The sequence below is a fragment of the Danaus plexippus genome, chromosome 8 (genome assembly GCF_018135715.1).
Source record: "Danaus plexippus chromosome 8, MEX_DaPlex, whole genome shotgun sequence".
Classification (NCBI taxonomy): domain Eukaryota; kingdom Metazoa; phylum Arthropoda; class Insecta; order Lepidoptera; family Nymphalidae; genus Danaus; species Danaus plexippus.
In genome coordinates, this window is record NC_083542.1 from 4,330,829 (window position 1) to 4,356,282 (window position 25,454).

General features: G+C 33.1%; 6 protein-coding genes across 14 annotated transcripts in view; 2 read left to right on the plus strand and 4 right to left on the minus strand.

Moving 5' to 3' along the window:
- Nucleotides 1-2,898: 2,898 nt before the first annotated feature.
- Nucleotides 2,899-6,195, plus strand: LOC116774027 (ecdysone oxidase-like). Its single transcript, XM_032666637.2, has 3 exons — nt 2,899-3,114; nt 4,471-4,604; nt 4,681-6,195. The coding sequence occupies exons 1-3, from the start codon at nt 3,000-3,002 to the stop codon at nt 6,193-6,195; spliced, it is 1,764 nt and encodes a 587-aa protein (XP_032522528.2). The 5' UTR covers nt 2,899-2,999.
- Nucleotides 6,196-6,249: 54 nt separating this feature from the next.
- Nucleotides 6,250-10,537, minus strand: LOC116776836 (intraflagellar transport protein 56). Of its 2 annotated transcripts, none has more exons than XM_061521279.1 (12): nt 10,182-10,537; nt 9,963-10,088; nt 9,628-9,811; nt 9,283-9,338; nt 9,035-9,210; nt 8,656-8,802; nt 8,459-8,582; nt 7,911-8,090; nt 7,304-7,501; nt 6,887-7,042; nt 6,711-6,817; nt 6,250-6,530 (listed from the first exon to the last, which is right to left on the minus strand). In XM_061521279.1, exons 1-12 carry the CDS (start codon nt 10,182-10,184, stop codon nt 6,356-6,358), a joined length of 1,632 nt encoding a protein of 543 aa, XP_061377263.1. In that variant the 5' UTR covers nt 10,185-10,537; the 3' UTR covers nt 6,250-6,355. The 2 variants fall into 2 exon arrangements, with proteins under 2 accessions (XP_061377263.1, XP_032525997.2); XM_032670106.2 differs by having other exon boundaries at nt 6,250-6,535; nt 10,182-10,535.
- Nucleotides 10,538-10,946: 409 nt separating this feature from the next.
- LOC116774018 (ecdysone oxidase-like) lies at nt 10,947-14,566 on the minus strand. 4 transcript variants are annotated; one of them, XM_061521277.1, is made up of 4 exons: nt 14,507-14,566; nt 13,214-13,329; nt 12,965-13,098; nt 10,947-12,738 (listed from the first exon to the last, which is right to left on the minus strand). In XM_061521277.1, the coding sequence occupies exons 1-4, from the start codon at nt 14,527-14,529 to the stop codon at nt 11,221-11,223; spliced, it is 1,791 nt and encodes a 596-aa protein (XP_061377261.1). In that variant the 5' UTR covers nt 14,530-14,566; the 3' UTR covers nt 10,947-11,220. The 4 variants fall into 4 exon arrangements, with proteins under 4 accessions (XP_061377261.1, XP_032522516.2, XP_061377262.1 ...); XM_032666625.2 differs by lacking the exon at nt 14,507-14,566 and adding an exon at nt 13,998-14,134; XM_061521278.1 differs by lacking the exon at nt 14,507-14,566 and adding an exon at nt 13,933-14,072.
- LOC116775908 (coiled-coil domain-containing protein 40) lies at nt 13,312-19,487 on the plus strand. Its single transcript, XM_061521275.1, has 19 exons — nt 13,312-13,665; nt 13,726-13,838; nt 13,943-14,081; nt 14,281-14,367; nt 14,607-14,739; nt 15,474-15,631; nt 15,783-15,896; nt 15,968-16,098; nt 16,171-16,313; nt 16,480-16,580; nt 16,683-16,865; nt 16,991-17,236; nt 17,330-17,498; nt 17,722-17,930; nt 18,181-18,300; nt 18,370-18,465; nt 18,550-18,753; nt 18,817-18,975; nt 19,052-19,487. The coding sequence occupies exons 1-19, from the start codon at nt 13,498-13,500 to the stop codon at nt 19,382-19,384; spliced, it is 3,006 nt and encodes a 1,001-aa protein (XP_061377259.1). The 5' UTR covers nt 13,312-13,497; the 3' UTR covers nt 19,385-19,487.
- Nucleotides 19,434-22,212, minus strand: LOC116775911 (zinc finger protein 436-like). The gene is made up of 7 exons (XM_061521280.1): nt 21,974-22,212; nt 21,558-21,900; nt 21,218-21,472; nt 20,567-20,765; nt 20,383-20,472; nt 20,092-20,238; nt 19,434-19,892 (listed from the first exon to the last, which is right to left on the minus strand). The coding sequence occupies exons 1-7, from the start codon at nt 22,154-22,156 to the stop codon at nt 19,751-19,753; spliced, it is 1,359 nt and encodes a 452-aa protein (XP_061377264.1). The 5' UTR covers nt 22,157-22,212; the 3' UTR covers nt 19,434-19,750.
- A 450-nt stretch (nt 22,213-22,662) lies between these two features.
- Nucleotides 22,663-25,454, minus strand: part of LOC116776930 (lethal(2) giant larvae protein) — a 30,545-nt gene continuing 27,753 nt past the window's right edge. For 2 of the 5 annotated variants that reach the window (XM_061521165.1, XM_061521164.1), the window contains exons 24-26: nt 25,210-25,339; nt 24,697-24,740; nt 22,663-24,186 (exon numbers count right to left, since the gene is read on the minus strand). In XM_061521165.1, coding sequence (XP_061377149.1) covers nt 24,082-24,186; nt 24,697-24,740; nt 25,210-25,339 — 279 coding nt within the window. In that variant the 3' untranslated portion in view covers nt 22,663-24,081. Of the gene's footprint in view, nt 24,258-24,696; nt 24,741-25,209; nt 25,340-25,454 lie in introns of all 5 variants that reach the window. The other 3 variants (XM_061521166.1, XM_061521168.1, XM_061521167.1) reach the window with 3 other exon arrangements.

Consider the following 25,454-nt stretch of genomic DNA (forward strand, 5'->3'; position numbering starts at 1 on the left):
ACATTATCTTTTGTCTACGGATCCTGATTAATTATAATAGCATTCGTTTCGAAGCAAAATTTCTCTAATAAAATGTTTTATATCGTGCATAGAATTTTTTTTTCTAAATTTCATGAAAACCATTATTATTTTGTACAAAACTAGAAAAATAATAAGTAAACCACTCGTACTTGGCCAATCTCCATACTTTTTACAGCCGTCGTATGATCTGGATTGCAAAATGAACACCCATTATCGGAAAAGTATGCCTGTTTTTTTTTTAAATATATATTTATAAAAAAGTGAACACGTATATATGGACATTGGCACTTAAATACTTCTTACATAAATTAGCTTTGGCACAGTTTCATAAATCTATTTATAGAATAAATATATCGATCACAATATTATTAGACTAGACAAAATGATAGAATTGTTAGCAAATACCAGTACTTTTACGGCAGGGCTCCCAATATTTTTTTTATATTTATATAAAAATTCCATAGTTTGAAAGTTTATAATATTTTAATTTGAAATGAAGCAACGCTTTCAACCAGCATAGCATCGTATGGATATCGCAATAGGAATTTGCGTCGCCTTATCGTAAATCAAATCTGTTAAGAACTACATGAAATATTTTAAGAAAATTACTGTGTAATGTCAACTCGTTTCCGTTATGTGCTCGATACTTAGGGTATGTGGGTTAATTGTATACCATTATAGTATGTATGTAAACGTTATATAAACTGGATAAGGGCTTGGATCGCGATCGTTTGTTGGAAACATACAGGATAGGAATAATTAGTAGGTATTGGTCTAAAATAAAAGTCTCTCATTATTTGAGTAATTTGTTGCTTGGTAATTTTTGAGTGATTTATGAATAAAATAATTTAAAACGCTATATTTTAAATTTAAAGTAAAAATAAACAGTACTCAGTGAAAGTTATTATAAAAATATGTCTAAATATTAAATTAGTCTTGGACATTGTTACAAATAATTCTTCACATACATTCTGCTTGCTTAATTGCTATATTTAAACAAAATAAAAATTTGCGTCACGTCCTCTAGGGAAAGGGATAGCAAATACAAATAAAATGACAACATTTCTTGAACCAATAAGCTATTTAGAAGACTTTCAACGACAAATACTATACTTTTGACCTGAGGCTGTTAAAGAGTATTCTAAAACAACATAAAGTATTAAAGATCTGCTTATTCACACTAAACTACGTCCATAACAAAAAATCTATTGATTTTTAACTTATGTATATAGAAGAAAAAAGTCGTCACAAAGATTTAGAACAAAAAACAACGTGATTTATATTTGGAAAACATATTACAATATGATGAAAACGAAAAAAAAATAAATTTAAATATAAAATTGTCCTGCCATGAAGCTTAGATTTGCGTAGACATTAGTAAAATTACAATATAACTATCAACATACAAATCACATTTGAAACTTGCACCATAGGTTAAAACGTTTTTTATAGGCAAACATTTTAAGAGAAATATAGTCTAAGAGACATGTATACGTCTTAAAATCTGTTTTAAATATATTTATGTAGGTATGTTAGGGACTATATTATTTACGTATATTAATTCTTCTCCAATTGCAGTGAAGTCAAAAAGGAGTATTATGATTTTAAAATGTACGTGTGTATGCATTTAAAACAATAATTTAAACTTAATCACTTAATGTGATACAGCGTTTTTGTCAAAACGCATATAAATTTTTTTGTAGGTACATCATTACTTGATAAATTAAATAATACATTAGAGTAATTTTTTATCGGCGCAATAGGCTTTATTTTATAAAAATCATTTAATAGAAGTCAAAATATAAGATAAAAAATCTAAATCAGAATAAAACACTTTTAAGGCATTAAAAAAATTATGACACGATTAGGTTGAAAGGTGAGAAATAAGAAAAAATAAAAAATGCTTAGAATAAAAAAGACAGCTGAAAGTTACAGATATGTTCGCAAAAACCAACAAAAACGGGTTACTACGGAAAACTTAGTGATTCAACGAAAGCTTGTTAAATTTAATCAAAAGGAATTTGTAACAACTACATGACCATTTTCTGAGACAAGGGAAAAACATATATCAACGTTAGTTATGTTTCAATTACTAGCCTAACTAATGTTGTGGAGAGTATCACATATACCAAGATTATTAACGTTTGTTGATCATCTTATATATAAAATTCTCTTGTCACGATGTTCGTTCCCGTACTCCTCCGAAACGGCTTGACCATATTGATTATATGATTGAACATATTGAGTAGCTCTGAGAATCGGCCAACATCTATTTTTCATACCCCTTAGTGATAAGGGTTGTTCACTCTTAAACTTTCTTTTTTTGATTTTTGAACGAAATGTAAACACAATGTGAGTGTATGTTTGTTTCGGCTAATTTCTAAAATGGCTGAACCGCGTTTAACGGGACTTATTGGCTGGTAACTGATGTAATAAAAAGTAACTTAGGGAGGCAGGGCGCTTACGGGGCTTTAAAGTTTTGTCATAGTTTCTTATTATTTTTCTTACGCAGACGGAGTCGCGGGTAACAGCTAGTGGTATGTATATTTCAGCCTTGTAACATTTTTGGCACTGTCGCGGGTATTTGTCATTTTAGTCCATCATTCAGTTTCACACTGAAAAGATACAATTTTTCTGTTTTCCCTATTATGAATTTATCAAAGGACCTATGTCGAACAAGACGATATTTATAAAAAAATCATATTATTATATGCTAGTATTGGACCGCTTTCTATGTACTTATTTTTTTCTACAAGCAAATAATACCTACCAAGGTTTTTTATTTCTTTTTTATTTCCGAGGTGGGTAATGTTTTTTTTATCGGTAATGGTTTAATCATGGTGTTGTCATTATTTATATTATTAGTTTATTTGCTCACGCATCATTATCATTACGGTTTACGAGCACTTTTAAAACGATTTGATATTTTGGCACACATGTTGGGAATTAAGTAGAAGGTTGTAGATTTTTTAAAAATTATGGAAACAAGGGAAATAATACGAAGGACTTTGGAAGTTCAATTTGCTTTTAGCACTATATTTCTTTACCTTGATTTTACAGGTTATTTATTTCCACCACAGGCCATCGTGAAGGGTGAGTCTGAATACTGTCTTTTTGTACCTAGGTACGTAAATAAAAACTTAAAATAAAGACTATTTAGTCGTGCTATATATATGCTATATACGTAAATAAGCATTTCACAATAGGTAAAGTTTTGCGAAACAAATGAATAAATTGGGCAACTTTAAAAGCACACAAAACAAGCACTTTCATCTTTAGTTGCATTTTTGTGTCTATTAATCACACTAAAGGATTTCGTATCAATTGTAGTTTCTTTAGCTTAGTCTGAAATTAAAAAATCATATTAATTCAGTCTTCTTTCCAGTTTCTCTCCATAAATACAACAATATAGTAGGAACAGCTTTATTTGATTTGCACAAAAAATAATGAAGGGTATTAAAAACTTTAGGATATAATACAAGAAGTAAATTTTTGATGTTTTCCGATAATATCCGAAATTTCGGCACAATTTATTTACTGTTTGAATATAAAATAAAAGAATGTTTGTAATTAAAAATAAATAATGTATTAGAAATAAGATTTGAAGCCTACACAATCGGGAGAAAAATAGATAAAGTAAATTTGCGGAATATGTATAAAAGATTTGTCTATTTCTTTTTTCATCTCTTTTTCTTTTACTAGTAGGATGGATTTAATTAGTAGTTATAATTTTATTGTTTAAAAATAAGTACGTAAGTCAGTGGACTTATATATCTACTTATTTCACTGGCACTGAATGATTTCATACTAATTTCTAATATGTTGTTTTATTTTAAAATGCTTATATTTTGAACTATTCCAAAAAGATATAGACATATGTTTAACCATATTCTTACTAATTAATGAGATCTAAGACTTTCGTGAGTATTCATTGGAATAAAATTTATATTTTTCGGATTTACTATGCGTTTCTCGTCTGCCTGTGATACTCCCGATATTTCGGTTTAAAGGAGACGAAACCTCTTAGTATTCAATGGATTCACCGTGCGGGTGCCGGGTCCATCACGTGGTAGGAAAAGGAGCTTCAACAGTGCCTAGGACTTACGACCCAGGTGTAGGTTTAGAGGGCCCCTATCTAATGAATGCTAAACACTCACCTCCACCGTCCAAGATCTTTTCTATACCTAACCAAATTTAAAAACAACCTGCCAGGGCTGCCTTCGAAGTACGTTTCGAGATTTAATTGATATTGGTTCTGGACAAGCCAAGACCAAGTCATTTAGTAGGTTGTAGAGAGATTTAGCCGTTATACCTCTCGCTCCTATTTCTACCGCGTACAAATCTACGACGAACATATTCCTAGTGAGTATTAACGCGTAGTAAATCCGAAAAATATTAGTTTGATTACGTACTTATTATTTTAAGAATATTTTGCATTTTTACGTTCAGACCGTAACGTCTATGATTTCATTGTGGTGGGAGGGGGAACAGCTGGCAGCGTTATAGCGTCGAGACTTACTGAAGTCAAGGAATTCAATGTTCTACTGATTGAAGCTGGTTCTGTCTCTCCACTCCAATGTTTAGTCAGTATTTTTTAAACATGTTTCTTAAATATTTATTATTACAAACGTTCTTATTAAAATTGTTCACTCTTTTAAGATTCCCGGATTGGTCCAGTATAACCCGAATTCCATAGTTGACTGGAACCATACCGCTCAAAACGATGGTTATGCAGCACAATGTCACAAAAATGGTGTGATGAGGCTGCCGCAAGGCAAATGTTTAGGAGGGACCAGTTGTTTTAATTACATGTTTTACAACCGTGGTAGCAAATACGACTACGATAGTTGGGCAGAAATCGCTAAAGACAGCACTTGGAATTGGGATAATGTGCTACCATATTTTATAAAAAGCGAAAATTTATTGGACAATGATATACTAAAGTCACCTGATAGAACCCTTCATGGTACAAAAGGTTACATTAACGTGACAAGGGAATTAAGCGATAGAGCACTCGAATACCTTAAAGCCCTCGAAGAAGTCGGAGAGTCTTCAGTTGAAGACGTTAATGGGCAAGAATTTATTGGTTATACTCAGCCAATGTTAACATTATCAGGCGGCGTAAGGCAAAGTACGAGTGTTTGCTATATTACACCTGCCAAAGACCGCCAAAATTTGAAATTCATGAAGAATTCTCTAGTATCAAAAATTACAATTGATGAAAATGGGAGGGCGCGTGGTGTCGAAATAATAACAAAAGATAATAAAAAAATATCTGCGTACGCCAAAAATGAAATAATTGTTACTGCCGGAGTTATAAACAGCCCGAAGCTTCTTATGTTGTCAGGCATTGGTCCTAAAAGACACCTTAAGTCGTTAAACATAAAAGTTATTTCAGATTTACCAGTAGGCCGCAATTTGCAGGACCATAATTTAGTACCATTGTATATTGAAATGGAAGAATCTAAAGAGCCCCTTATACCTCGCAACCCTCACAAACATCCCTTTGATATGGTCAATGGCTTCGCATCTTTAAATAAGGATAAACCATATTATGCAGATTATCAAACACAAATATTTATAGTACCACACGGTTCACAAATGCCTGTACAGTATTTTACTAATGATTTTATGTACGAGGAAGATGTCTCCGAAAGGTTAAATGAAGGTAGCAACAGAGGAAATGCTGCCGTAGCCTTGATTGTCAACCTCCATCCAAAATCTAAAGGACAGATTCTTTTAAAAACCACAGACCCAAATGACAGCCCTCTAATTTATTCAGGAATCTTTTCTAATAGAAGAGACTTAGATAATACCGTTAAATATGTGAAAGATTTTGTAAAAGTTATGAATTCAGAACACTTTAAAAAAAATAACGCTAGTGTGGTGGACTTGTCAAATAAGCGTTGTGGACCTTTTGACCTTAATAGCACCGTTTTTTGGGAATGCTACAGCCGTTGTATGACAAACATTGCTTTTGATATGATTGGCACGTGTGCCATCAGCAAAGTTGTAGATAGTCAATTAAAAGTTATTGGGGTGGATGGATTGCGAGTGGCAGACGCGAGCGTCATACCCTTACCGATCGGCGCAAATCTGTATGCTCCGGTCGTGATGGTTGCTGAAAAAGTGTCAGATATGATAAAAAACGAGTACCAGAGCCAAAATAAATAACTTCGTGAGCAATAAACTGCATTATCTTATGGTTACAAAAAGCCTCGTAAACAATTTTTGGGTTTATCTAATAATTTTATTAACAGATCTGTGTTGTAAGGTTTTAAAAAGAATACAATAAATCTTTAAAAAACAGCTTGTTATTATCTAAACTTGAATTCTATTCTGGTGGGCCCACCGCACTATGGGTCTTACTATATGTTCTGCCCGCGGATGTGCGCCCCTCAGGAGAGCGAGTGCCTCTCTCAGCTGTCCGGACCGAGCACCAGCGGCAGCACTTTGAGCACAGCCGCACACCGCCCCACGAAGACCCTCCCACATCTCTGGACCACCGTCTAATCTAGTATAATATAGATTTTGTTTCAACTTTATCACTTCGGATTACTTTACTATTTTAAGACTTTTTATAGAAATGTTTACAAAATAGTATTAAGGATAAAATATTACTTATGTTTAGTACACAATATCGCTTTGTGCGTAGTAAGTTCTTAAGTATAGTTTATGTAATATTGTACCTGTCCAACATATGGAAAGCCTTAGCGGCGACAAGAAACTGCCCCATTCGATAACTATCGTTGGCTACCAGTTGAAGAAGCGCGAAGCTGTCTGGGGTTCCGGCTGACTGTCGATATAATTTTGACAGTTCTTAACTTATACAAAATTAACAAAATTATCATAAATTTATGTTTACCTTGACACAAATTTCCCATGCAAGATGAGCCTCTTTATTCATTACATGACATCGACAAAGACAAGCAAGATAAGTAAAAGAGTTGCGGATGTTCTCATCTTGGATGGCTAGCAAGCTCTCCTCTGCTTCGCGATAAAAGCCAGTTGCTACTTTTGCCTGTTTCAACAATAAATTGATTCATAAGGCGCCAGGCATTTATGGACACAATTTGGATATTTCACAAAAGAAAATTTTAATAAGACAATAAAGTCATTTCATAATAATAAATACTTTCAACAGAATAAACATTGATTTATCTATAAGAGAAGATTCCAGGTATTCGTTTGGGCTAAGAAACTGTAGGTTACGATTTATTAGAGTACAATATATTTTTACTTTCAAATTAGTCTTTAGATCAGCTCCATAAATATTTATTACCTGTCCGTAGTTGAAGTTAAATGTGTCATCGTTAACAAAGAAGCTTTTAATTGAGTTAAGGTACACCAGCACTTCCTCAAACTGGCCAGCCAGAAAGTATGAGGATGCCATGCATTGACGTCCAGGAATTGTATCGCATTCTGAAGCCGAGCTGCCAACAATGTGGAAACTCTGTTGAGCCAACTTCATCTGCTCTTCCTAGAAATAAGCATAACAATGAAAATCTACATTCTGGCATAAATACAATCGCAACATTTTTCGTTTGTCAGTACATGTAGATAAAATCTTTATATAAATTATTAGTTTAAAACTATGAGTAATAAACGGTTACTCTATTCATATGTTACGTTGGTTGTTTTAAATATGGCCTTCATCCGTGCAAATACGTGCAAAGTATATTCTGCAAGTGTCGTGTAGAATGGAGGAGTCACGATCCGGGATTAACTTATGAGTGTAATAAAATTTAACAACTTCGACTGAAATGTATGTTAACTTATAAGACTGCCTAACAATTACTATGACTTTCTGTTGAAGACTTCCGAAACGATAAAGTTCATCTAAAAATAAGTATACAAGTGCGATTAATAAGACGATTCATTTTCCTTACATCATTGGTTTCGTTATATAGTCTTACAGCCACCACAGCCCTAAGTATATAGTGCAGAGGAGATGTCGGTTGCAGTGGTTCTAGTAACATCCTCGCCTCCAACGGCTCTCTGTGTCTAAGTTTGTAACCTGCTAGATTTAATCTTGCTTCCGGCACAACATCTACTAGTTCTGGTAGGACCTAAAAGTAAAATTATATAACGTAACTTTAACCAACTTACCTTATCTTTTAACTGTTCGATTACATTAATTATTCTGGCAAAATTACTTAAATATTATTATGTTAAAATTCGTAGTAAGAAAAGCATAGTCTTCAATACTCGATAGATATTAGCGTCTAAGCGTTTGTAACAAAATATTTTAAGTAAATACGTTTTTTTACTAAAGAAGGTATCTCATGGCGGCTCTATGCAGATATTTACTTTGATGATTTCTTAGGACAACCAAGATAGAGTGCTCAACTGTACTTTACCCTCACGGACACTCTACAAAGTAATGTTCTGGAACACATTCATAAATTTTTTTCAAAGCTTTAGCATTTGTACTTACTTTTAAAGCTCCTTCGCCATTTTTAAACACAACTAAATTATGTTTCACTAGATCTTGTCCGAATGTATGTTGTTCCGAAGATATTTGCTTCAATTCATTCTCAGCTGCTTTGCCGTTGTATAACCTGAATGATTGGATAATTTCAATTACAACGAACGAAAATAAAATAAGATACATAAATATATAAATATAATTACTTAAACAAATTGCAAGCCTTCAGATTTCCAGCAACGGTTGATGTCGGATACTGAGCTAAATATATACCCAAAACCTCTTGTGAGACATCGTAGTAGTCGAGTTTGTAATAACACAGCGCAACGTATACATTTAACGCCATGTATGTGCTGAAAAAACATGTTGAACTAATGAAACCGGGACAATTACTTTTATATGTAATTATTCTGATTACATCGACATTAACTAATCTTAAACTGGAATTTCAGTCATTATATACCTAGGCAGACTTGGCAATATCTTCAACCAATCTTTACCATCACTCTCGTATCTTTTAAAACTGCAAAATTTTTATAAATGTTTAAGAACCGTTTCATGATTATTTATAATATTTTAACGAACCGTCTGTCTAAAAGAAGTTTTTTATAAACATCAATAGCCTCTTGGTAGTGAGCACGCAGGTAATGGACTGAGGCTAGGCTAAGCTGGTCCTCGGGAACGTCTCTCAAGGTCGCGTGAACTTGCATCAGAGCATCCTCATCCCCGAGCTTGTGGGAAAGATGAAACTGAAGGCGATTCTACAAGAATTGCTTTGTTTAATGCAACACCATTGAATCTCGATTACAGAAAATATCATGTTAAAAGAGAACCTTCAAAGGGCAGCTGGGCGCCTTCTCGACGGCTGTCTGAGATTCTGGATACATCCCTGCAAAGTATTTTTTTTTGTTTTACATTTTCAGTTTGTGTACTTATATAATTGATGTTCAGTTTGAGGTTAGCTCAGCTGATTTATACCTCAATTTTACATAGCTACCTAAATACTTTAGTCTGCGTTCGATCTATATATAATTTAAAACCGATTATTTCGTTGAGTTTTATGAGCACTTTATGCGTATATGTCATACATATGTAAGCTAGTTCTCATAATATTATGAAGACTAGGAGGATATTAAGTATCATTATATCTACTTGTTTAATTGCAATTAAAAATGTACCTAAATAAAAGTAGCAAACAGCTAAATCCAGTGCTATGTTATCTGCCACGGAGTCTTCAAGATTATTACGGGCTTCGACTTCCAGGTAAAGATCCAGAGCCCGTTTATATTCACCGAGATGGAACCAACACCACGCTGACCAAACAACCACCCAAACATCTGTATTACCATCGTGTCTCAAGAACTAAAAAACAAATTTCCTTTTTGTGTAACAATCATATTTAAGAACACATTGAAGGTATTTAAAGAAATAATAGATGTGGGAAATTTAAAAGGATACGATAGACCTAAGTATCAAGATCATTCTAAACATATTGTGTTTATGTGTTTATCACCTCCAGCATGGTAATGGCCCCCAAATAATCCCTTTTCAAGATAAAGTCTTCTAGTTCTGGGAATGACCTTTTGGATGAATTGCTGCTTTCACTTCTTTCGTTTGCTGGTTTTGATCGACTTAAAATCTAAAGATTTGTCCATAGGTTATTTAAGAAAAATATGCTAAGAGACATTGCTGTTGAAAACAAACATTTTCAGGATGTGTGAATGCTACTTACCATTTTTATAATCGCTACTCTTTGATATATTATTAACTTTAATTTTCAGTATATGTTTCCATACACTCACTTTCTCATTTAGAAATATATACGTTATGAGTACTGCTGACAATCTTTGCTCTGAATTAAACACGTTTTGGTAACCATAGTTACGTACAAACAAAGCTATATTCGGGCTTAGCTTTAATAAGGGAGCCAGTGGTGCAAAATCGTAGTTTAGTAGCGTGACGTTTGTATTTTAAACATTTTGAAAAAAGTTATGAAATGAATAAATATTTTATTTTTTTTTCTTGTGAGGGTTATATTGTGAAAAATCTTTTTCTTTTTTTTTCATATCTCTTAATTCCAAGTACCTAAATTTTGAAAAAACCGTTTATTATTTAATTCTAGTATTAGCTTAACATTGATTTAAGTTTTAAAATTCAATAGCAATATAAAAAAATACATTGATGTAGGAATGATGCAAGACATACGGATATAAATGAAGCATATAGAGGAGAGAAACTGAATGATGTATGTTCTCTCGTGGCCCGCAGCACGCGGCATACAGCCAATTATGAAATTATATTGATAAATAAATAGGCTCATGGAAATTAAATGATTCTTCAGAGTGGAGTATATGTCTGTATGGAAACATTACAATATGCAACAATTATGTTTTCTTATCATTCTGAAGTACTACCAGAAGCTGGACTTTTATATGTGTTATGATAAGATTAAGTTACCCAATGTGGAAGGTTATATTGATAATTTAAAATTCTAAGACTCATTACGTATTAACGCTATAACTTTAATATATTTTATCTTGATATTATTAACATTACAAGATCATTTCAAATAAAGAATTTTTCATATATCTACCTACGAATAGAATATGAAACATATCCCAACTGCGTTTTAATAAAATTAAACTCAATTTTTTAATGCACTACAATCGTAATACAGATTAAATTTTTTCGCAGGTCTTCACAATTACGCCATCAGACAGAACCACAGGTTAACCTCGATTGATTCTTAAATTTTCTGGCTTTATTATTGTTTATTTTAATGCACCATGCACTTCTTTAATGAAATCAGAGACCTTTTCACCAAGCATCATGGTAGGGGCATTTGTATTTCCACTAACAATGTATGGCATTATACTAGTATCGGTGACTCTCAAACCTTTGACGCCTCGGACTAGTAATCGACTGTCTACAACGGACCCAAGCGCACATGTCCCTGAGTAATGGGTCATGTTATTCAATGTACACTGTATATAGCACGTCCAGTAATCTTTACTGCCAAATTTGAAACCCTTACACATATTACCAACTATGTCTATCATTTGCGCATTATTTTTCTTAAAGTAAGAAGTGTGTGTTAGGCGGAGATAGTCTTCGATGTATCTTATTGTGTTAACGAGATCTTCTTCTTCCGATAAATAACCTGTGTAAACTAAGGGATGATCAAATGGATTGACACTACGTAACAAAATTTCTCCGCGAGATTTCGGATGAAGGTCTGTTATTAATGTCTCAATAACCGTGCTTTCTTTAGCATAATTATAAATACTATCACTTACATTATCAGAATACTGATACACAAAAGAGTAAAGTTGAAGTAAGTCTTTAGCTCCGTCATCTATAATATTAATTGTTGATTCATAATCCGGGTATGACTGTGATTTGTTTAGAGCAACGAAGCCGACTATGTTTGAGTACGGATAAACATGTGGGTTGAAAGGTTTGGGAAAAGATTTTTTTTTATTTTTTTGCAATGTATGTAATATTGGTATGGCAAGATGATCTTGAAGATTTTTTCCAACCGGTAAGTTAGCAATAACATCGATATTTAACGTCCGTAAATGATCTTTAGGACCAATACCTGACAGCATCAACAATTGTGGAGATTTCAAGGCGCCTGCTGATACAATTATTTCTTTAGTTGCTTTTAGAGTCACTTTTTTTATTTTATTCTCTGCAACTACCTCTACAGCATAAGCTCTTTTATCGTCGTTGAATAATATTTTTGTTGCTACGGTATTTTTTAATATATATAAGTTAGGTCTATTTCTAGCGAGCCCTAAAAATCTGTATCCTGTACTTTGACGATAGCCATCTGCAATCGTAAAAAATACATCGCTATAGCCTAACGTTTTATTGGCATTGTAATCCATAGTAACGGGGATACCGTCTTCCTTTAAGGAACGTAGAAATCTTCTTGTGTTGTTATCTATACTTCTTGTGATGCCAATTTCACCGTGTCTTCCATGAAGCTTCCCAGTAGCAGATTTCAAGACATCCTTGTCAAGCATTCTTTCACTTTTAATGAAGTAAGGGAGGACATTTTCCCATTTCCAAGTTTCATCATCGACCAACTGCGCCCAGCGATTGTAATCGTAGGGATTGCCTCGCACGTAATACATGCAATTGATGGAGCTACTTCCTCCAAGCACGCGACCACTAAACTGAGGTATGACTTTGTCTTTTCTGCATTGGGCCGTTGTGCCATCGTATTGTGAAGTTATATTCCAATCTAAACGAGAGTGATATGTATACGATGACAGCCCTGGATACTGAAACAGTTATTAACAGTTATCTAGTTGTTTAGTCTTTTATCATAAAGAAGTTATTTTACTATTATTTATGATCGTTATTAAAATATTTCGACTGTTAGTTATTTCAGGTTAATTGTAATTATTTTTGTACAAAAGTATTGGTCTCATTAAAATATATTTGGAACAAAATTAATTATAGTGGCTCGTATAAAACAAAAGTATAGTGATTTTTCAACTATTTTACCATAACTTCCAAGGGTGGATCACCACCAGCTTCTATAATAAGAACTTTGAAGTATTCAATTTCTGAGAGCCGATTAGCAATAACACTTCCAGCGGATCCAGCTCCAATTATAATAAAATCAAATGTATCGTCGTCTATACATAAAAAATATTTACATATGAAATACAACATAGGTAATATGATTTAATTTTTCGATAACGTATGTATGTATTCAATAAATATATATTTTTTTATTTAGTGAAAACCAACCGTTCACATCACATTGTTTTGGAAAAAGATAAGCAGTGAGATCCAATGTGAGAGCAATCACTTTCAATGCTAATTGTACAGTTACGGCATTTGATACAGCTGTTTCCGGGTCCATTCTGAAACAAAATTTGAATCCAGTCAATAAACTTGACAAAATTATGAATTGTCGATGCCGGATTATAAAAAGCTACGGTTGCTTAGCAACAACAAACAGCTTTAAACCGTTTTGCAGAGTTTACACATTGTTTAATAGAATATATAACTTTTGAGAGTATATTAATAAAATGGAAGAAATGGGGAAATCCTTAGAGCCTTGTGCATGCGAGGAGGACAGAGAAATCGAGGAGAAAGTGTTGGTACCCGATTGCAGATGTCCAAGAAATGTCCATGATGTTGTTCTACATGACGAAACATGCTTGCTTTACAAGAACGAGAAGATGATATATCCGAGGGTAAATAAAGACATTACTTAAGTATGTATTCTACTAAGATGTTAAAGTATTAATTTATAGGATGACGCCTGTGAATGTACCAGCCTGGCGAGCGGTCCACGTGAATGCGAGTGCTGCAGATGCCCTCTGGACCAATGCACTTGCAACAGAGCTGGGAGAGAAGCTTTTGATCAGTAAAATCTTTTTATAGTTGTATTACGGATTCAACGATTTGTGTTAGCCCAGTTACAGTTGGATATAAGACAAATATTTTTAATGAAGGCATACATTTATAAAGGTGGCGTAGTAAGAGGGACATTGGAGCAATGCCAGCTGTGTTGGAGTCGACTCACCCCCTGATGAAGCGGTTCCAGGAAACTTTGAAGAGATTTTTAGAAAAAGAGAATGCGATTGCCGAAGACGAAATCACTAGATTGGTAAAAATTATATTAAAATATCAAATTCATTATATTTCAGCTTACGCTGTTTCAAAGACAGTGTTTAATGATTCCAAAATTGTGAAATAATAAATGTAGAAATAGTGCTTACTATTAATACGGTAAACGTGAATGTCAAATCAGTTGGAAATCACGAATTTTAAAATTACTACTGTAATAAAAAAATACATAATTTCAGCGCGACGAACTACGGCTCAGCAAACAGAAGTATGATCAGGATCTTGGTTCTATTTATAGGAATGATCATGACACAAACGCACAAAGAGTAAGATTTTATTCCTAGCCCTGACAATATATGAATTTGTGAGTTTCTATGAGTTAGTAACTGCTGTAAGAACTTAATTGAAACGCAACACAAAGATAGCCTAGCTTATCTCTTGAACCCGCTTAACAATATATCATACTTATCTAAAATAATCAACTGCATAAATCAATGACGATAATAAAACCAGTGGAAGACATGTCTACGATTTTTGACTTATACCTATTTTTGATTCATTTCAGTCGTTAATTGAAGAGTATGAAGCGACATTGGCCAAGAAAACAAAAGAGCGCCTGGATGAGGAACACCGAGCCCGGGAATCTAATGATAAATATAAAATAGCCAAAGAAAAGGTTGAAAAAAGTATAATAACTGGTGAGAAAATTAAAATAACACCACAATATTATGTATAGTTTTTTTTTTATAAATTACAACTAGCGAAATAATAATGTGATATTACAACATAAAGATAGTGTCTTTTATGATTCTAAAATAACTACTATTTTTTAAACGTTTTCTCCCTATCTGTCCTACACGAAAAAAATTTTAAATGGTAAAGCTCTTTGTAGGATGATATTAAATTTATTCCATGTAACAAAAATTTAAGGCCAAAACACCCGTATTAACGTACCCAAGGAAGAATAGATATAAAGACAGAATTAATATAAAATATTTAATTATTTTAAGTCAAGTACATTCAGAAAATAGTGAAAAATCAAGGTATAAGATAGGCTAAATATTATATATAGGCAAGCCTGAAAACATTTGAGAGCAAAATCCAGTCCGGATTGCTAAATGTTCCTATAGTCAACATTTTTAAGGCATTTATTTTTATATGTAACTTTCTCTTAAAGAACAAATAATTTTTAAAACTTTATTATACATATTATTATTTTAATTGACTAAACATTCTTTATGGATATTGGATTTATGAAAGTTTTTAACATGCAAGCCACATATGTACATATTTATGGCCCATATCTTCTACACATCGGTTGATGACCATATTACTTCTGAAGTTATCAAAAGGAGCGATGTATTCTTCACAGACAAACTTTTGGAACCGATGAAAAAATATAAATTGTACCTAACTGTATTCTTTTTGCTAGAACGAGAAGCAACAGAAGAGTTAGAAGCACTCACTACATTATGTCGGCAGCTTGAAGCGTGGCGTGAGGAGACCGAATCAGATCTCACCGTTAGCCAGCGCATGTCGGACAAAATGAGGGCTGAGAAAAAGTCATTGGCAGACGAGAAAAGACAACTTGTATGATCATTTTACAATAACTCTATATTTTTTAATATTGTTTATTTTTAGCAAATTGAATTCTAAGCGGATTAATTTTTTTTAATTACCTACATAGATTACATAGGATCTGAAGGTATTCTTATGTCACGTTTAATTTAAATCCCTACAGGATGTCATCATTTATAGTCTCAGTAATGAAGTTTGGAAGTTGGAATCCAAACTGGAGATGTTCCAGAAGCAGATGGAAGTTAAGAATGTTGAAATGGAAAAAGTTAATGATAAGGTAACAATAATTGGTTAATCTTTATATCGTGATAGCATTTTTATGACAGTTAATGGATGCTTAACGTTTAGGTGACTGCTTATGCGGCAGAGCTAGAGGATCTCGAACTCGAGAAACGTAGGCTTGTTAGTTTGTGGAACTCAGTTCTTGTTAATATACAACAACGGGATAGGGTTTACGATTCTGTGCGGGATGATTACAGGTGAAATATTTTATATAAAAATTAATTTATGTTTTATTCCTACAAACAATGCACATACAATTATGTTTTTAGAGCTCTGCAAGAGAATTACCGAACGCTGTTGAACAATTTAGAGATCACAAAAAAAGTAGCAATGGAGGAGATGAATAAAGGAAAAGAATTGGCAATGAACAAGGATAAACTAACATATGACGTCAACAACGCAACGAAAATGTGTTAGTATTACCTGTTTCCCGGTATTTGTTATATTTTATCTATGTAAACTAGTTGGTTGCTGATAATTTAATAACATTCGGCCACTAATCTGAAATCTCCAGTGAAGCTATTTATCAACATCTCTTTAAATATCGAACAAATAAGAATAATCTCACTCTATTGCAGATGAAGCCGAGGACGCTAAACGTCTTTTCCTAGAAACTCAAATTTCCGAATTAGCTGAATCAATCGAAATGACCGAGCGCGATGAGGAGCTTATCAAATCAGTAAGATGTTAATATATTACTGACATTGAATACAAAAATGTGATATTAAAAGACACTGACACATTACAATACATATAATAATACTAATAATTGTTTTACTAGGAAAATCAAACAATGCAAAATATTCTTAAAAGTACTACTAAAGAAATATGCCGTAGAAATGAACAAAAAGTGAAACTAGAAAATGAAATTTTAACAAATCTTCAAGAATGTCTTCTAAATGATAAAGCCGTGGAATCAATGGCGAATGGAATAAAAAAATTAAGAGAAATGTCGAGAAAACAGGTGAGATAAGAAATATATATTAATATTTTATATGTGGTGGCTGTTGCTCGTTAACTTTATGAGACATTAAAAAAATAAAACATTTGTAAAGTGGCACAATCGTCTATCTGAATTAATTTTTGCAGGAAATATCTTTAATGTCCATGGAGAATCAGCATGCGAAGATAATGCTGGATATAGAAATGCACCGTAACAGACAAGCACGGAATAATGCACTCTTGGAAGAAAATCTCGGGAAAGTGAGAGAAAGAGAAAGGGAAATCGAGCAGTTGGAAGACAAGTACGAAAAAAAGATGCTGGTTATTACAAGAAAGCAGCGAGAGCTTGATATTACTATAAAAAAGTATAACGCGCTTAAAGAAATATTTGATGTGAGCGACAATTCAAATTACTTCTATTGTTTGTGTCATTGTAGAAAAGAAATTGTAATCTAATAGTTATTTCAATTGAACGGGTACTTATAGATGAAGTCTCCACAAGAGCGTCGCATAGAAGAATTGGAGCAGCAGATACGAGGGATGAGGGAGCGTACAGAACAACTGCAGCACGAATGGCTCCGACTACAGGGACACGTTGTGAAATTGACAGCACATCATCATAAGATCGTTTCGGATATCAATCTTATAAATAAACGTTAGTATATCTTGTAAATATAAAACAATTATCAAAATGACACCGAAAGAAATGTAAGCGTGGTGCATTCAGAAATCGGGATAAAAGGAGAGGAAAATTGTAAAAGCATGTCATTGTTATAAAATAATATAAAAAAGTATATCATTCTACAAAAAGAGATGCATGTAAAGTCTTTGAAAATTTGCGATTGCTTTATATATTTAATATAATAATAAAACCTCAGAAATTCAAATTTGCGAGCAAAAAACGATGCGTATCGAGGCGGAGGGCGAACGTGTGTTATTGGAGCAGGCGCGTACGGAAAGGAACCTTCGTGAACTGCGCGGTCGTCTGGAGTTGTTGGAGCGAACACGCAAAGAGGCAACAGAGAAGAATCAGAGTGCCCAACGAGCTAACTTAGCCATTACTCATGAATATTCTGCAAATCTTAAGGTTAGTTAACTATAATCAAGTACATAATTCTTTGCCAGACATGTTTTATTTCTAGGTCGTGTCATTATATTGGTTTGATATAGAATATAATAGTTTGAGGTTGGAAAGAACTTTGGCGACAAAATAATTCTTAGTAGTAAATTTGTTCCGTTAATTATCTGTTATTACGTTTAACTACTATTACATCTAAATGAATAGAATTGGTGAAATATAAAAAGCCATAAAAATGAATACTGATTTGATAATACAGGACGCTGAAATGGAAATAATTCAAATTGAAGAGGAAATTGAAGCCTTTGAAAAAGAAAAGATGAATCTCGCTCAGGAGTTGGATCGCATTCAAAGAGAAGCACTCATATGGCAGAGGAAGGCATGCGAGTTATTCATGTCTTTATCAATTGCCGTATACTCTTTTTTCTAAACCTTTTGTACATTACAGGGCATTTTAGCAGTAGAGTTGAAGAAAAACATTCAAAATGCTAAATCTGCGGCTGGAGAAATCGGTCAGATGAGGGCTGAAATTCATAGAATGGAAGTCAGTTGTTTAATAAGGGTTATACTAAATTGAAGAACTATTTTTGGATACACAGCAAAATTCAAACTGTTTATTGTTACGTAGGTGCGCCGTGAACAATTACGAAAAACAGGAGAAAAGTTATCAGAGGACTTGGCTTTGTATGTGACGCGTCGTGAAACAGCAATGGAAAAGAGCCGTGCATCAGCAGCCGTAGAGAAGGCGCATGGAAACGCTGGTCACACTTCCCAGTCAAATTACCATCACAAGCTCAGGCTGGCTAAAGCTGACGTGGCTAGAGTTACGAAGGTAATATATATTTATGTAAATATTTTTATCACATGTTCATTATTGACAAAATATTTCCGGTAGGATTTAGCGGAAGCTAAGGCTCATATGGAGAAACTGCAAATAGAGCAAGATCGGCTTGAGCGTGAAGTAGCGGAAACTAGCGCCGCCAACGCTAGACTTGAAGAACACGTGGCCAAGTTGTTGAAGGAATATGGAGAGGCAGAAAGGCAGAAACAATATGTAACATGGAATGATTAGTATATAACGACTGATAAAAATATCTTAACATTTATTAAATTATTATATATTGTTCTAGCTTCTAGAGCGTGTTGTCCGCAGCCAACGTCTTGGAAGCGAATTGGCTACTGTTATAAAAAGGCAATCCCTTCGCGTGAAGAAACCCAGGTCAGCTGTACTACTGGAATATAAACAGAGTCGGGAGTTAAATAAACATCTAAAGAGTATTGTTGATACCCTGGTTGAGGACTATCCACATCTAGCTGACAAGCTGGAAGCCGTGTCTAACACATTGAATATCCACTCGCCAGACGACTCACCAAGACTAATAGACGATCCCTGTCTCTGTTTAGAAGTAAAAGAAGAAGATCCCAATATACCAGAAAAGCTCGAAAAAACTGCTGAGGAATAGTCGCAGTCGGTATATGGCAACTATTTTATGTATTTGGAAATGAAATAACTTGTTCGCCATTGCAATTTATTTATTTAAACTCAATAAAATTTTATTTTCCTAATTAGTTTTAAAAATATTTAAGATACTTTCTAGATTATTAACAAATACGCTATTTGGTCCACAAATATAAATAACGAAGCGGCAACAATATAAAATGTTTCATAAAACATTAATTCTAAAACTTCAGACATAAACGGAAATAAAATGTCCTTTTGGCTTTACAATAATTTCAAGCCATTCCCTTCACCTTAACAATTTATTACCTAAAACTTATCACATTAATCTAGACCTTGGTACTATACATATATAGTCTGTTTTTGTTTGTCAGGCTGTATTTGTAATGAGTTTCTCATGAGCGGTCCTCTGATGCCTCAAACAATGGTCCGAACGCCCGAAGCGCACTCCGCAGTACTTACAGGCATATTTCTTCTCCTTTGTGTGGCTTATCATGTGATTTTTCAAATACCTTAAAAAATATATACGTTTCATTTAATAGACAGCAGTATAGTATCATATATTCAGAGACATAATATAACATAAAGATAAAAATATATTCAGAAACTTTTTCTAAATTAGCTCGCATTTTATTTATTCTCAGAACTATCTTTAGTGACAAAATTTGCAATCAAATTTTTTTTTTTAAATTATAACGGACATTCCCTTACCCAGGTTTTGAAAACGTCATATCACACACTTGACACGCGAACATCTTCACTTCGCTATGAATTAGTCTATGGTTTTTCAATACTGAAGTTGAAGAGAAGAATTTACCACAGTCCGGACACTCATATGGCTTTTCTTTTGAATGACTTCTACAAGAATATATATATATATTTAATTAAAGTCAATTAAATATCCATTATTCTAAAACCATCTGTCACAGAACTTATAAATAGTCTCCCAATAAGTAATGACCCAGTTCCTATTTGATATTTATAAAAATTACATTTTTTTACCTTAAATGTACCTGTAGATGATATTTTTTAAAAAACCTCTTCGAGCAAAACTGGCAGAGATGTGATTTTTCCTTATCATGAACTTGTCTTCTGCAAAGAAATATTAATTGCTATAAAAATATATATATATTGCAAAATACATACTAGCAAAAGCTTTCATCTTGTAATTATGAATTTTGTATACCTGTGCTGCATCAAGGTATAATTACTTTTAAATGTCTTCTCGCACTGATCACAGGGATGCGGTCTATTTTTAGTGTGTGTCAACATATGATGATCTCTCAACGACCGGGATATGAACCTCCGACCGCAGGATACACATTCGTATGGTAGTGATTCTGTATTGTGAATTACCATTCTGTGTGCTGAGAGACTTACTACATCTGTAATAAGAATATGAATATTATTATTGATCTTTTATTATTAAAATTAATGTCAATAGTTCCATGTAATATCTATATAAAACTTTAGAATTTCCAAATTATGTGAGAGTATATATATACATACTAATATACGGAAATAATAAATGCAATCACATGCTTCATCGTATAAGCCACAGTATATTTTAACAAACAATATTTTATCCATAATGTAAATATAAGAGAATCAGTTTGATCACTGGAATGTTTAATTTTACTTTTAAGTTACCTAAACTACCAAGCAATTCTTTGAGGTAGCTGGAAAGAAGTCATCATTACTTCTAAGCAACTGCTATCAGAAACTTTGATCAGTTTCCACACAGACATTATTTTAATTTTATTGTGTGTGAGATTTGCAAGCATTTCATTATAAATTATACACAAAACAATATTGTGTTTGTAAAACCATAACTTACCTTTATTACATTCGTTACAGTGTTGTTTGATGCCCAAGTGTTTTGTTTTATAATGTTTGTACCTGGCGCTGCAACTTGAGAACATTTTCTCGCACACTTTGCATTTGTATCTCTTCCTAGTAAGCAGTGGCTGATGAAGGTACATGTGTTCCTTCAGGTTACGAACTGTTCTACCACACTCTTCACATACTTGGTGGGTTGTTTCCTGTTTTTTCTTGAGCTTCTTCAATTTTTTTGATTTCATTGGCTTGTTGTCTGCAAAATCAGTAATTAAAATACTTCTTAGACATATTGTAGATATGATTGAGTGAATAAAAAAAAATTGTTAAAGGAATATTACCGTTTTCTTTAGATTCTTCATCTTTAACATTTTCATATTTTATTCTTTGTATGACACTTAACAGTTCATCATCAGACTGCAACTCCTCCGTGTCATTTTCTTCTTTGACTTCAAAATCTAACTCCATATCCATATTACTTTGCTGTTCGTTGGAGATATTATAAGGTTCTTCAGATTTAATGTCTTTTGTAACAAAAACACCATTTTTGCTATCTATATTTTGGTCAAGAGATCTTAAGTATTTATCGCTCTTTAATGCTAATGACTTAAATCTATAATATGATATAATGTTTGAATAACATTTAAAACAAAGTTTTGTTGTGATTTTTGAATCTGGTGTGATCTGTAAAGATGGTATAATGTATAGTAATCGTGTTTTATTTTCGGTGAAATATAATATAAGCTTTCTTTTGTACCTGTAAATTTAAGCAAAACATCATAATATCGAGATAAGATTTAGTATCCTCGCATAAACCATCAGGTAAATCACTCATATTTTTTTCAGTTGCTATCGACAGGCAAGTTCTACAGACGCCAATATGAGAACCCGAAGTCGTGTTTAAGTTATTGTTAATATTTTCTAATTCAAGTGTATTCATTATTTTAATTGTTTATTGTTCCTTAAATATTAGTGCTATGTGTGAAAAAAGACATTTAAGCTGTCAAAGTCATAATATGACATTAGAGTAATAAATTATAGAGATAATATTGTATAGGTAAATGGTGTGGCTACGTGTAATATTGTTTTATTATTTTTAAAGCAAATTTGTACTAACCACATTAAATAAATTATCAAAAAGTCTTTAAATAGATGACTTACGATATAGTTGTAATAGAGTTAGGATTATAATTGGAAAAAATGGTAAAAAATTTAATTGTACATGGGTCCAAAAGAAGTTAAAAAAGTATTAAAGATTATTTACAAGATAGTTTGATATACTTGACATAGGTCAACTGAAAATCGTTTTTTTTTGCCATTGTTTTTATATTATCAGATTTGCAGTGATTTAACATTTATAAAATATGGCTAAAAAAGATAAAATTGCAGGTTGTTTCATTTCTGAAAAAACATATACTTTCCAGTTAATAAATAAAACATCATTAATTAAAAAGAAAATTCAATAGTAGCATTTATTTCCATTTAAATATGTTAAATACAAATTGCAACTTTCAGTATCAAATTTAAAATACCAAAATAGTATGAAGGTAATTAAATGGTAAATAAAACAAAGGATTCTGTACTTAACTTAAAAATATAAAAGTACTGTGGTTTGGACTAATATAAAAAGCATCTTGATTATGTAGACGGGCACATACAACTTAAATATTAAAACAAAATTATAATTTCTAATACAAAATATATCCCCTGAAGTCATAAAATTGTGATGTACTGCATTGAGTGAAAGCAATGTTGCAATCGAATACTGTTAACAATACACTATGTACATAAAAAATATTCTTAATTCGAAAAAAAGGACAAGGCATGAACATTATAGCTGCCGTTGTGTAAATAAAAATGCAAGTATAAAAAAATAAAACTTAATTTTAGAGAATTACTTTAAATAAAACAACAGTGCGACATATTGCATAACATTCACACATCCTTTAATATAATTTATTAAATTATTATTTACTGCATATACAATTCAATCTGCAATGATAGTGGTATAAAACGTATATAATAAAATGGCAGTACCGTGTTCTGGTTCGCCGGTAAAAATACTACTTTTACCTACCTTATACACTATATTATCTATGTATTAATGATTGTCAAAAACTCCTAAACAACTATTATCCTCAATAAAAAATAAATAGGCACATTACATTCATTTAGAATGTTTCAATTTCAACTTAAGTGTCGTTATTTTTTTTTTATTAAAAAAATAAAATAGCCATCTGCAATTACATTGCACGTTAGCTAGATATAATGTTATGGCTCTCAATTTGTACTAATTAAAAACTGGCTGGAAACATTTTAAAAATTAAATTAAGTACCGCTAGAAATTTAGGTTGAGGTTACATTGATTTTTTATAAAATACAAACATTACACTTGATAGTTAAGGCGAATCTAATAATTATAAAATGCATTTAATTTTTTCTTATAGTAAGTGGCTTAAAATATGAATTAAATGTACAAAACTAAATGATAAATCGTTTCAAGTCGATATAAAATATTCAATTACCAGAAGTAATGTTTATGAATGTAATGTAGAGGGTGGAATAGGAAACTTCAAAAACGTCGTACAAAACTTATACATTGAAGGCCGGATTTATTTAAAAATCTTGGCTAAATATATCAGTATGCCCCAAAGCTAGAAATGACGATCGTCTAGCGAATAACGAAAAAGATATTTGTGTAAACATTTTTCTTTGCTGTCAATCTTAAAATGGAACTTGTTATAAGTCCGGCATCCGCTAGGCGGTCGACATAGACGTTTTTGAATTTGGAATCCAATGTGTCGGCGAGTGGACGTTTTTCTGCGAATGTTTCGGCGAGTGGAGGCATGAGGGTGATTATTTCGGCTATGTGTCGGCGGGGGTGGGCACGGCGAGCGGCGACCGCTGTCGGTCAAACATCTCCAGTATCAGCTTGGGGTCGGTGCCGGCTGGGACCGTCACGGTGCCCGTCTGTGGAGTCACTCATGAGTACCAACGAACGCTCTTCTCCGCTACGCGTGACGACCGCTGGTGCTTCTCATCTAACGAGATCAAATATCTATTCGTCTAGTTCAGCGTTCCCACTTAAGGTTACTGTCACGTTCGCTAACTATCGTGTTACATAATGGTCGTTCGATTTTCTTTTGTTCTTTTACTTTACAATACAACCACGTGTTGGATATTAAGTATACATGTTCGCAGGTTATTAACTCACAAAATTTTATATTAGAAATCGGGAAACGCTGATCTAGAACTCCCTCCCCCCCAACCTTACCCCTTACACGGGACACTAGCGGACGTCACAACATAGCGGAGTTAGCACAAATGGTTATTCTTGTTAGTTAGATGGATGTTGTTTAAAAATTCCTCGTTGAATCGAGCCTAAAATAAACTTAGGTTTACAATAAGGGTATTACCATGCGGGAATAAGTCTTATGTATATGATAAATAAGGTATATATTAAAGCAAAGAATGGGATACCTCGATACGGGTGATGACTCCTTCCTCGCGACTGTGCTCTAGGACTACAAACAAAAACACAAAGCGCCCGTCAAACATACAAACATACGTACATTTAACATAAACATATATAAATCATGTGTAAAGCGATATTTATTTCTCTTTATTCATGTATTAATGAGTACTCGAAAGATAACCGATCTTAATAATTTAGAATAATAAAGTGTCATATTTTCATAATTGCCTATTTGAGAAGCTCATTCCTTCTTTGCTTTCATGCTTTGAAATACATTTATGGTAAAGCAATATGAGGGTAGAATAGGATTTAAAAAAAATTGCATTACTTGCCAAAGTGAGGTAGAAGCAAAAATAAACTCACCAAACCTCAGCCAAACTCTATTGTAATTTGTATATCGTTCTTTTTATCTACAAGGGACTAACTACTTCTTCAGTGCATATATTTATTGTGGTGTTGTATTGTCTATGGCATTTTGACTTTGTATCCAAAGTCTGGGTGGTGGGCGGTAGACTTACTGTTCTCGTTCGTGGAGTTTGTGGTGGTGGTGGTGGTGGTGGTGACCGCCTGTCCGTCCGCGTTGTTTTCGTTGACGGTAGTCCGCGTGGTCGTCTTAACAACCATAGACGTTGTGTTCACTTGAGAATTCTATAACAAACGTAATCCGCGGTCAGGTCTTACTATTTTGGATGACTTTGTCATAATCAATGTTTAATCAAAATCTGTTAAGTAATCCGCAAACGCTACACCGGCTACATCAAAA

Coding starts and splice junctions, on each gene's coding strand:
- LOC116774027 (XM_032666637.2), top strand. CDS start 3,000: ATGGAAACAAGGGAAATAATACGAAGGACTTTGGAAGTTCAATTTGCT. Junction 3,115..4,470: donor ACCACAGGCCATCGTGAAGG/GTGAGTCTGAAT, acceptor TTTTACGTTCAG/ACCGTAACGTCTATGATTTC. Junction 4,605..4,680: donor TCTCTCCACTCCAATGTTTA/GTCAGTATTTTT, acceptor CACTCTTTTAAG/ATTCCCGGATTGGTCCAGTA.
- LOC116776836 (XM_032670106.2), bottom strand. Junction 8,091..8,458: donor ATGGCGAAGGAGCTTTAAAA/GTAAGTACAAAT, acceptor TTTTACTTTTAG/GTCCTACCAGAACTAGTAGA. Junction 7,043..7,303: donor TTAACTTCAACTACGGACAG/GTAATAAATATT, acceptor TTGTTGAAACAG/GCAAAAGTAGCAACTGGCTT.
- LOC116775908 (XM_061521275.1), top strand. CDS start 13,498: ATGGAAGAAATGGGGAAATCCTTAGAGCCTTGTGCATGCGAGGAGGAC. Junction 13,666..13,725: donor AGAAGATGATATATCCGAGG/GTAAATAAAGAC, acceptor ATTAATTTATAG/GATGACGCCTGTGAATGTAC. Junction 17,499..17,721: donor TATCAATCTTATAAATAAAC/GTTAGTATATCT, acceptor ATAAAACCTCAG/AAATTCAAATTTGCGAGCAA.
- LOC116774018 (XM_061521276.1), bottom strand. CDS start 13,602: ATGGACATTTCTTGGACATCTGCAATCGG. Junction 13,330..13,573: donor TCTTGGACATCTGCAATCGG/GTACCAACACTT, acceptor ATTTTGTTTCAG/AATGGACCCGGAAACAGCTG. Junction 13,099..13,213: donor AAAACAATGTGATGTGAACG/GTTGGTTTTCAC, acceptor TTTTATGTATAG/ACGACGATACATTTGATTTT.
- LOC116775911 (XM_061521280.1), bottom strand. CDS start 22,156: ATGAATACACTTGAATTAGAAAATATTAACAATAACTTAAACACGACT. Junction 21,473..21,557: donor TGAAGAATCTAAAGAAAACG/GTAATATTCCTT, acceptor CTGATTTTGCAG/ACAACAAGCCAATGAAATCA. Junction 20,239..20,382: donor CATCTACAGGTACATTTAAG/GTAAAAAAATGT, acceptor ATATTCTTGTAG/AAGTCATTCAAAAGAAAAGC.